Source organism: Suricata suricatta, chromosome 5, assembly GCF_006229205.1.
Source record: "Suricata suricatta isolate VVHF042 chromosome 5, meerkat_22Aug2017_6uvM2_HiC, whole genome shotgun sequence".
NCBI classification, from domain to species: domain Eukaryota; kingdom Metazoa; phylum Chordata; class Mammalia; order Carnivora; family Herpestidae; genus Suricata; species Suricata suricatta.
The window spans coordinates 81,012,677-81,024,769 of NC_043704.1; the positions used below are offsets into that span (position 1 = coordinate 81,012,677).

General features: G+C 38.6%; 1 protein-coding gene across 2 annotated transcripts in view; it reads left to right on the forward strand.

The window, feature by feature from the left end:
* IGF2BP2 (insulin like growth factor 2 mRNA binding protein 2) overlaps positions 1-12,093 on the forward strand; it is a 158,423-nt gene that overhangs the window by 114,839 nt on the left and 31,491 nt on the right. For both annotated transcript variants that reach the window (XM_029939698.1, XM_029939699.1), the window contains 4 exons: positions 340-391; positions 3,884-3,947; positions 6,146-6,418; positions 8,250-8,384. In XM_029939698.1, coding sequence (XP_029795558.1) covers positions 340-391; positions 3,884-3,947; positions 6,146-6,418; positions 8,250-8,384 — 524 coding nt within the window. The remainder of the gene's footprint in view (positions 1-339; positions 392-3,883; positions 3,948-6,145; positions 6,419-8,249; positions 8,385-12,093) is intronic.

The following is a 12,093-nucleotide window of genomic DNA, read 5'->3' on the forward strand; positions in this document are numbered from 1 at the left end:
AGGACAAGCGAGCCTTGTCCTTTATTCTGCTTGTCATTTCAAAAGCAATGTGTTCCAACCACCACGATGGATGTGATTGTTAACAGTAAGACTCTGAAATTCTGCTGCATCACCTCAGTGGACAGATTTCTTGAGAGCTAATAACCAAGTACAAGTCTAATATATTTATTCATTTTTAACCATTTTGATGGAAGACCTGAAGTCTCAATTTAATTAGATTATTCCTGTAACTGTCCTTGTTTTGTTTTAGTTTATTTGCTGGGAGATATCAATATACCATTTTGTGTGTGTGAGTACAATCTTATTTTCCTGTTCTGACATGAGGTCTTTCTTTTTCAGGTGCTGGATGGACTTTTGGCTCAGTATGGGACAGTGGAGAATGTAGAACAAGGTAGTAAGTGAGGAAATTAGCCTATTGAATTTTGAAGGGGATTGTTATAGGCTGGGTCAACTCCAAAGATAAATAGTAAATTCAGATTCCTTTGAAACAGGCCTTCTCTGTTCATGAGAGATAGTCATATCTTTTTATCCATATCTATATATTTTTTCAAGGAATGTGATTTACAGGTTTGGGGTTTGTTTAGATATGTATGTGTATGTTCCATTAATGTGCTTTCAAGCACTAGACAAACACTGTCAGGCTGGGGTAAGCTTAATTCACTTGTAAGTAATTGAATTTATGCTGTCACAATTTTCCTTTTCCTGGCTAAGAACAACAGATCAATAATGTCTTAGACATAGTGTTTCTCAAAAGGTAGGACTTCTACACCAGACTCTCTCTCCCACAGCGCTCATGAAAATGCACATTCCTGGGGTTCACCATAAACCTACAAAGTAAGACTCTTTGGGGCAAGAGTGATGAATCTGTATTTTAAACAAGCACTCCCGACTGATTTTTGCATGTACTGAAGTTTGAGAGCCACAGACTTAGGACATCAGTGTTGGACATACACAGAAAATACATACTCTTCTTTCTGCTGCTCTCAGTTTTATCATCTGAAACATGAAATGCTATGATTTCAAAAAGAAAAAAAGTTTTTCTTTAAAAAGGTATCTTTTTAAAGAGACTGATGCCTCATGTAGCTGTTTAGGAGTCCCTGAAAAGTCGATTCCAAGCTCCTGATGTGGCAGGCAGTAACATGTGATAAAGATTTTTTTCTTTTGACCTAAAAAGCAGAATGTGAATGCAGTTATTTACTGGCTGTGAAGCCCTTGAAGCCCTTGAAAAAGTCACTTGCCCTCACTGACTCAGTTTCCACATGTATAAAATGGGGAGAATAAATTCTACCCCTTCTATATCACTGAGTAGTTGTGGCACCCCAAGAGAACCTGTATAAAATTTGTAGGCAACAGAGTCCTATATAATCTCAAGGAATTGTCAAGATTCAGTTGGGAATAATCACAGAGAATCCATTGTCTGATACACAATCTGTTCTATCCACCAGTATAATTAAGGTAATCATTTTAAAGTAGTAATTATTCAGATGTTCTCCACTCCATGAATATTAAAAATATTATTATTCAATTTCATGCTGCCCACTGCACATGCCTAAAGGTGAAGGGAAAGAGCTCAGAAAGAAGACATGATTTACAAGGGTTCTATTTCTCAGTTCTTGTTAATTTCCTTTACATGGAGAAGACATTCTAATAAGGACTGGATGTGGTAGGCAGGATGGCCTCACAGACATGAGCCTGTAAAAGTTGCTGCCTGAGACCATGATATAAATTCAGGACACTGCCATGCAAGGAGGAAAATCTGCAGGTCCCTGGGGCAGTGACAGCTCCTCGTGCACCTGTGCCCTGGAGACCATCCAGTTTCCGTCTGCTTCACAACTACAGGATAGAAGTGTTGGGCTTTTGTTTTTGTTTTGTTTCATAGGTGATTCCTGATTCTGCAGGAAAACATTTTTAGTAGAGCTTTAAGAAACTTATTAGAGCTTTTATGTCCAGCGAAATAAATTATTCAAATGGAGCTCAGTTCTTTCCAGAATCACAGAACTGTCTGATTTCCTGAAGATACATGTCTTTGAATAACAAAATGACGAAGAAGTGAGAGCAAAATCTGAGAATCCTAGTGGATAGATTTATTCAGGAGGTTCAAAGCCATCTCTTTCTCCCTTTCTGGGAGTGGAGAGCCTCATCTGGAGCACTAGAAAGCAGCAAATAGGAACCCTCTGGTACGTTCTGTGTGTCAGCACTGAGAGGACGGTTGTGGGCTACTCATCCCCTATTTTGCACTGTGAGAACTTTTCTGGGTAAGTGTGAATTAGAGGTAGCAAGAACACTGCTGGGCAGAGCCAGGCTGGGCTCAGCATTTATGTCATGTAAATCTCAGTGTCAGCTCTTTCCTGAAGACTGTGCATCCCTTCCCTGTGAAGACTACAGGCACTTTGAAGCTATTGGATTAAAAATATTTTTAACTGTGGTCTTTAACCTCTTTGAGGGTCTTATGGAAATTATAAACTAGAAAAATTCATATATTCATCCACACATTTGAGTCTTTGGTTGTAGGAGAGGTGGTGGTGGTGGTGGTGGTGGTGTGAGGTTATAGAATTCCTGAAGTTCCATCATTGATCCAACTTAGGAATCCCTATACTACAAGTTTTTTTTTATTATTACTTTGGAAAGCAGCTTTATCATGGTATTCTTGAATTAACTATATCATTAACTTAATGTGGTTAACTCTCAGTCTCCCAATAGCTTAAATATTTTTTAATTTTTTAAAGATTTTATTTATTTTTGAGAGAGAGAAAGAGCAAGTGAGCAGGGTAGGAGCTGAGAGAGAGGGAGACACAGAATTTGAAACAGGCCCAGGCTCTGAGCTGTCAGCACAGAGCCTGATGCAGGGCTTGAACTTAAAAACTACAAGATCATAGCTGGAGCCAGAGTTAGTTAACCAATTCCGCCACCCAGGCACCCCATAGCTTAAGTGTTTTTTGAAGAGAGGATTGGATTTAGTCATAGCTACTTGTTTTGGAAAAATCAGTATTTAAGTTTACTGCCTTGGATTGCAAAAGTTTTATCTTTACTTCTGAATTTGTTTTTAACTTCTGATTTTGGAAGAGGCAATTATGAACCAAGATAAGCCAGCTCACAAGACTTTAGTAGTAGCCACTCAGAGTGTGTGTCTTCTCCTTCAGCCAAATGACTTATAATTGTCAGTTTTCTTTATTTATCATACACAGTTACTGGATTTAACTCAGAGAGTCATGGAGCTCAGTCAAAGGGAAAAAATATTAATAATTCTACTTTAGGAATAAATGAAGAATTAAAATACTTCCTTTTTTTATATGTGTATATCTATTTAAAAGTAAATGCAAACATAAACTTCTACTTTGATGGTGGTACAATAAATTGATATAAATTTCTAGAAAAGTAATCTGAAAATTTGCATTAAGAAGCATTTCCATTACTCAGTTATTTTTTTTAAGATTTAGCCTAAAAAAGTAATTCAGAAGAGAACACAAATCAAATGATGTTCACAGTAAAGCTGATTTTTTGCAACATGACTTAGAATAGCAAATATTGGGAATAACTCATTTATCAACAATTGAGGAATAGCTTGTCAAAAATCATGGCACAATTATTAAAATTTTATGTAGACATTAGAAATGGAAAATACATAATGAGCATACACATATGCACATGCAATGGTATTTATAAGTGAAAATAAAGCTTTGAGTTGTATATACAGTTGATTACAGATGTGTATATACAGTTGATTACTATTTATAAATACACGTGAATAAAGATATTCAAATAACTAAGGAGTTAGGGTAAAGAGTTTTTTGTGCATTCTTCTCTGAAGTTAGTCTGTTTACATTGAGCCTGAGGGTGACAGCTTTTTTTTTCTGTGACAGTATAGTTTTTGCTTCTTTCCTAGTCAACACAGACACAGAAACTGCAGTTGTCAACGTCACATATGCAACAAGAGAAGAAGCAAAAATGTAAGTGGACTTGGGCTTCTTTCCTTTTACATTTTTGGAGGGATGTCTTTGAATTCCAAAAAGATGCCTACCTTTGACATGCTAGAGGAGCCTCGGGCATCTGTGCATGCCTTTGACATGTCGGTAGAGCTTAGGGCATTTATAGCAGGATGTCTGTTGGTTGGTTGTACAGAGACTTTATCTTAAAAATGTTGAGTCTTGGCATCAAAACTGAGGTGGGACCTGTGTCTTGACACAGTCACGTAAAGAGACACCAGCTCTGTGACACTGTGTTCCTGGTCTCTGCTTTGCCAGCCACAGGGCTTTTACCTGCAGCTTCCTCCATGCACTCTATGCATGTGAGAAAGAAGCACAAGCCCCTTTCTGTCCACACTTGGTGAAGAGATCATGAAACACCCATTTTTGCTCTGTGTGATATTAAAAAGGGGACCCATCTCCATGACATCAGCAGCAGGGAAAATCGTCTGGGAGTGGCTAGGCAAATATCACCTGGCTTGGGTTCTCTTTCCTAATTTCCACTTACTTCCTGGTCCCCATACGTGACTGCCTTGTTTCAGTGATGGTTCATTTTGAGTTTGGCGATTAATGGACACAGGATTGAGTTTTTAAAACAACAACAACTACAACAAAACAAGTTCCTTTTTGTAGGAGGTCCGTAAGGTGAAATGCTTGTCAATTATGGTCACACATGTTCCATACATACGGCAGCAAAACCTTAGTTCTGCATCCCAGGATTATAGTTTTATTTCTCTTTCAAGGTCTCAGCATACACGAAGACATATTTAACCCATCCTCATACCACTAGTCTTTAAAATATCAACTTTGCATTGAAAAAGACAATAGATGGTTTGCTGTTGACTTTAGCCCCACACATGTAAGCAACATACATGCCAGCAGCTCCCCTTGAGGGTCTGTGTCCAGCTGCCACTTGAGTAGGACCTCCATATTTAATATTACTCTGTTGCTTTTACTGAGTTCAGAGGTGCTGCTTTGTAATAAATTCACAAACCCTAAACATTAATATGGTAGGATAGGGTTATTATTGTCACATGGTACAAGATAGCTCATGAAAAAATTGTTCCACTTCGTATATAATTTTTAAAATGCAATAGTGGGATATCGTGTATTCCCTATCAAATTGATAAATAATTTTAAATAAATCTCTATTTTTGAGGATTCAAGAAACAAATGGTGTCTTAACTGCTGTGGAATAGTAAGTGTTGAAACCTTTACAGAAGCACACTGAGGGGTATTTAATAATGTTAGAATTCTACATTCTCTCTGATCAAGCAATTCCACTAGGAATTTGTCCTGTGTGCAGCTGTAGTTGCAAAAATGTCCACGACAATACTGTATATGATGATAAAATATTGGATATCGGTATTTATCTAATGAGAGGGAATGAACTGCAAAAATTCTGATAAATCAATAGAGTGTTAAACAGCCAGTAAAAATTAAATTGCAGGACATTTAATGACTTGGAAAACGTTTGGAGTATTAACTCTTTTTATTTTTTTATGTTTGAGAGACAGAGAGAGACAGCATGAGCAGGGGAGGGTCAGAGAGAGAGGGAGACCCAGAATCCAAAGCAGACTCTAGGCTCTGAGCTAGCTGTCAGCACAGAGCCCGACACGGAGCTCAAACCCACAAACTGTGAGATCATGACCTGAGCCAAAGTCGGATGCTTAACCAGCTGAGCCACCCAGGCGCCCCTATTAACTCTTTTTTAAAGAATAGACAATAGTATATGTAATATTAACCCATGTTTATAAATGATAATTATACTTAAAAAATAAAGATGTAGGATGGGCTAGGATTTTTTTCTAATCGGCACTTAACCATTTCTGAATTTTCAATAATAAATGTTTTATGATCAAGCTGAGAAAAAAAAGTCATAATTTTATACCAGTATTTACAAAGAGTTTGTGATGAGGAGGATACAGCCTTGGGCAGTGAAAAAAGCAGAATGCATAGTCGTGTATTAAGTCTGACCAGGCCTATATTTTGTGATTATTTGGTTGTTAACCATAAGCCCTGAGGGAGCAAAGCTGGCACATTGCTCACCGGGCTATCTTCAGGGAGTAATGCTGCTCACGTAGGCAACTAGGAAAGCAGACTGAATGACCCGGTCCACTGGCCTGAGGGTCGTCTTTGATGGCAGGGTCTAACAAAGTTCACTTACCGCTGCTGCATTTCAGAGCCATCGAGAAGCTAAGCGGGCATCAGTTTGAGAACTACTCCTTCAAGATTTCCTACATCCCGGATGAAGAGGTGAGCTCCCCTTCGCCCCCACAGCGAGCCCAGCGTGGGGACCACTCTTCCCGGGAGCAAGGCCACGCCCCTGGGGGCTCTTCTCAGGCCAGACAGATTGATTTCCCGCTGCGGATCCTGGTCCCCACCCAGTTTGTTGGTGCCATCATCGGAAAGGAGGGCTTGACCATAAAGAACATCACTAAGCAGACCCAGTCCCGGTACGTGCCTCCGGGGCTTCCTTTGCTTCCTTCTGACAGGCCCCCTGAGAGCTGGTGGGCCCCAGTCCCCCTAGGTGGCTATTGCTTGCATCAGCAGTGGGGGCTGTGCTGTGTGGGATGGTGGCTTCTCAGAACTACTAACAGACTAACAAAGCTGGGGACTTCATTGTACTTTCATGCCAGTAGCCTAAAGGTCATGCCCCGAATTACTAAAGGTTTTAGCAGGTTATATTGACCTCATAGCCAAGAATTGTTCTCCTAAACTTAGTAGTGCTTATGAACACATCACTTTCTAAAACAGCAGAGATATGGAGCTGAACTTTGTGAGATCTCAGAAACCACTCACCTAATTTCTTACCTCCTCTCTTGAGTTGGAGCCCTGGATGGTAGTCATTCTTTCAGATGACTTAGGTGGTCCCATAAATAGCTACATAAAAGGAGTAAGTGAGTCTGCTGTATCGAGCAAGAAATGAAGTACATTAGCCTCTGTTTAGTCTCTAAGGAGACTGTACTGGTAGTAGAAGGTGTAGTGGGTTGTTGGTTTTTGTATATTCTTAAGAACACAGCCTATTGTAACAAAGTACAGGATGCAAAGAGCCGTGTTCAAGATTTACCACTTAATATATAATGTTGGGGAAAAGATTAACTTCTCTGAGCATCAATGTCTTGTTCTGTAAGCCAGGATTATTGTTAGAATTAGGACAGTCAGGCAGATTGAATGAAATAATTGCTAGAAACGCATTTAAATTGCAAAACACGAAGTTAATGGCAAACATGAGTTACTTACATGCCTACTGCAGTTTACTTATGTCATTCACTGAGTATCTTGTAACTTGAAAGAGAAAAAACACTGTTTTCTTCAAAGTTTCGGAGTTACTGCCAACTAATGGACACTTACAGGTATGAATCTCAGAGTTCATGATCATAGCAGTGAAATGATGACCTAGTAGAAAGGGGAAGTACTATCTGCTCTTGCATTTATTTTAAAATCAACCTTTTTTTCCCCTGCAAGTTTGCTTCACTGCAAAAGTAATTTTTAGTTGTATGTCTTTTTCTTCCAAAAATTTCTTAAAGTGGTTTTTAAAATGCAACAAGTTTAAGTAGAAGTGAAGTTAGTTCTCAAAGTATGTGCCCATTTTTTACAAGTAGGTCAAAGACTTGGATCTGGGCTTTCTAACAGCCAAAATAAGAAGGGATACGATCAATTATGTGGTTTTCAGAGTCAACAAAAACAAGTAGGGCCACAGCAACCCCAAGAAGTCTGATCAAGTCATCAAGCTTTTGAGCCATTAGTTTTAAGAGCCTGGAAGAAGGCAGGCTTCCAGGGGTAAAGAAACCAAAAACGTAGGTAGAGAGAGGGCATGCCTCTGTTTTTAATCCACACGCAGATATATAAAGCTTGCTTGAATTTGGTGTTTGGATTTGGATTAACATACGGCTTTTAAAAGCTACAGTCAGTTCAGAGACTGGCACCATGCCAGCAGTGCTACCCCACTCCCTGTACCCTTTGCTTCTATGATCATTTGAAAGACTACACAAAATACTTCATTTACCAAACTGGCTTCATTACCAACCTGGCTTGGTGCCTTTGTCCCACAGCACTCCTGCAAGGAATATTCCCTTCTGAATAGAACTGCAAAGAATTTAAGTTTGGCACAAGACCTCCTGCACTGCTTGCCACCTTCTTGAAAATGGTGTTGGTTGCAAACGTGCTGATGACACTTCGTTGTCTGTGTCCTTTTGCTGTACGTTGGCCAGTGCAACACTTTTTCAACCCTAGGATTGTGTCCCAGGTGACATTGTGTTATGGCTTCTGATTCTTTCCCCACAGGGTAGACATCCATAGAAAGGAGAACTCTGGGGCTGCAGAGAAGCCTGTCACCATCCATGCCACCCCAGAGGGGACCTCTGAAGCCTGCCGCATGATTCTTGAAATCATGCAGAAAGAGGCTGATGAGACCAAATTGTAAGTTTGCATGCAATGCTCAGATCACTTAACAGAGAATAAGAGTAAGCTCTCATTCATTTACGCAAGAAATTTTTTAAAAACTGTAATTCTGTTATTTAGTAAAGGGAGCAAGGGACAGATTATTTTTAAGAAATTTGTTCCCAAGGAGGATACAATAGAAAATAGATGTTTTATGTTTATAGTATGGCTGTTTCTCCACTTACATGTTTCTTTTGGTGACCTGAATGCTCCCATCACTCATTACTAATAGTTATCGGTAGAAATATATAGATCCATGCTAATGCTGCGCAGTGATGGAAATACTGAATATCTGCACTGTTCAATATGATAGCCATTAGCCCGTTGTTGCTATTGAGCACTTGAAATGTGGCCAGTGCAATGGAAAAGCTAAATATTTTATTTTAATTCATTCAAATTAAATAGTCACATTTATGGCTAATGGCTGTCATACTGGACCCTGCAGGTATGTGTGGACCCTGCAGGTATGTTTGATAGTCATCAAAACTATCAGTTACTGTTTTGGAAAGCATTTTTACCACCATGTTGAACTGTTTTAAATTTTCCTTAAGTAATAGAAATTGGTATCCAGGTAGCTAGTATACTCTTCTTCCATCTCCTTCCTGCCTTTTCTATTTTTACAAAATAGTTCTTAGGATTCCTGAGTGTTGAGTGTTATACCACTGAATGGCAGGTATGGTTCTTACTAAACCCATTGGCTTTGTATTATAAACAAACTAATGATAATGGAATAGGCAGTATAATAAAAAAAAAAAGTTCCGTCATTGTGGCAAAAATCCACTCATGGGTAGTTTTACAGAGAAGCAGTGAGGAATGAATCAAATATAAAATTAATTTAGCAAATACAGTAACCTCAAATAAGGGTGTTTTGAAACCAAGAAGATGGTAGTAGTCCTTAAAAGGAAAACATTGCAAATCTCTTCTCCGATTTCATAAGGGACTCTAATGTATGGATTTATTACTTAGAAATTTTTTACTCTGGGGCTTTCAAAACCCCCCAAATGCCATCACTTAATTTGAATACACCCCTCCCTCAACTAAGATATTGAAAACTTTGTAAATAACACCCTTTTTCGTTCCTCAACCTCTGGACAAGCAACTTAGAATATTCTAACTAATCAAAAAGACTGATTTATAAACTAGATTTTTAAGTTTTGATGTAGAGCCAGCATAGAGTTGGAACATCTTTGAAATTAATGTTTTTGGTTTGTTTGGGTTTTTTTTTAATAGTTTATTGTCAGGCTGGTTTCCATATAACACTCAGTGCTCTTCCCCACAAGTGCCCTCCTCCATGACCCTCACTCCCTTTCCCCTTTCCCCCTCCCGCTTCAGCCCTCAGTTTTCGGTATTCAAGAGTCTCTCATGATTTGCCTCCCGCCCTCTCCCTAACTCTTTTCCCCCCTTCCCCTCCCCATGGTCCTCTGTTAGGTTTCTCCTGTTAGACCTATGAGTGAAAACATATGGTATCTGTCCTTCTCCACCTGACTTACTTCGCTTAGCATAACACCCTCAAGGTCCATCCACTTTCCTACAAATGGCCAGATTTCATTCTTTCTCATTGCCATGTATGAAATTAATGTTTTTGAATGCCACACTGTGCTAGGCCCTGAGCCAGGAGATGAGGCTATAACCATAAGTAGACCCAGCTCCTGCTTTCATGGAGCTTATAGTCCAGGGGGAGGGACATTCGCTAAATGGATAGTTACAGGTAATTAGGCACAGCCACAGGAAATGTAAGGGCAAAAGGTGGTCTTTCTTTCTCCTTTATCTTCCTCAGGGGGTATCTGATGCTCCCATGGTGATGACAGGATGGCTGTAGTAATCTCAGACCTTGTATCCCCGCAAAAAATAGTCAAAAGTTGAAAGAGAGGGCAGCCTTGCTCCTTCCTTTTTGAACACTTTTTTGGTTCAAAATGCATAACAAAATTTATCATCTTAACCATTTTTTAAATTGTATAATTGATAGATAATCCTATATTTCAGGTATACAACATAATTATTGGGTATTTGTATATATTGTGAGATGATCACCATAGTAAGTCTAGTTAGCATCTGTCACCATACATAGTTACAATTTTTTCTTGTGATGAGAACTTCTAAGATTTGCTCTGTTAGGAACTTTGAAATATTCAGTACAGTATTATCATCTAGAATCACCTTGCTGTACATTATATCCCCTGACTCACTTATTTTCTAATTGGAAGTTTATAACTTTTGACTCCCTTCACTCATTTTGCTCACCTCTTATCCCCTACCTCTGGCAACCACTCATCTGTTCTCTGTAGGTATAAGCTTGTGTTAGATTCCACATGTAAATGAGATTATGTGGTATTTGCCTTCCTCTGATTTATTTCATTTAGCCAGCTCAGTAATGTTCTATATATTCACATTATTGTGAAACAGATCTCCAGAATTTTCTCATCTTGCAAAACTGAAATTCTGTACCCATTGTGCCCTTTTGCCTCTCCCTCTAGCCTCTGGTAGCTACCATTTTACTTTTTATTTTTATGAATTTTACTACTTTAGATACTGCACGTAACTGGAATCATGCAGTATTTGTCTTTTTGTGACTCGGTTATTTCACGAAATAGCACAATGCCTTCAAGGTGCATCCATGTTGTAGCATGCTGCAGGATTTCCTTCCTTTTTAAGGCTGAAAAATATTCCATTGTATGCATATAAAATGCATTGTATGCATTTTATTTATTCATCCATGGATAGACATTTAGGTTACTTTCACCTTCTGGCTATTGTGAATAGTGCTGTTATGAACATGAGTGTGCAGATATCTCCTTAAAATCTTACCTTCGGTTCTTTTGGGTATATCTCAGAAGTGAGATTGCTGGATCATATGGTGGTTCTCTTTTTAATTTTTTGAGGAAACTTCATACTGTTTTCCATAGCAATTACATCATTTTACAATATTACCAACAGTGCACAAGGGATCCAATTTCTCATTGTCGTCACCAGCACTTGTTATTTTCTGTCATTTGTATGGTAGCCAAACTAGTGGGTGTGACGTAATATTTTGTGTTCACAATATCTCTGGTTTTTATTTGTATTTCTCTGATGATTGGTGAGATTGAGTATTTTTTTCATATGCTTATTGGCCATTTGTATACATTTTTAGAGAATGTTTGTTCAAGTCTTTTGCTTTTTTTTAATGGGTCATTTGAGTGGTCCTTGGGTGGCTCAGTCAGTTAAAGTGTCTAACTCTTGGTTTAGGTCAGATCATGATCTCACAGTTCCATGAGTTTGAGCTCTGCATAGGGCTTCTTGCTGAAAGTGCAAAGCCTATTTGGGACTCTGTCTCCCTCTCTCTTTGCCCACCACCCTCCAACACTCGCTATCTCAGTATCTCCCAAAATAAATAAATACACTTAAAAATTTATTAAAAAGTCAGTCATTTGATTCTTCTGTTGTTGAGTTGTAGGAGTTTTTAATACATTCTGGATATTAATCCCTTATCAGATATGTGATTTGAAGATATTTTCTTCTTTTCCCTAGGTTGCCTTTTCACTCTGTTGATTATGTCCTTTGATGCACAAAAGTTTTTAAATTTGATGTTGAATTTGTCTATTTTGATGTCTGTTGCCTATGATTTTGTGGTCTCATATCTAAGAAACGATTGCTAAGTCTAATGTAATGAAGCTTTCTCCTATGTTTTCTTCTAGGGATATTATAGTTT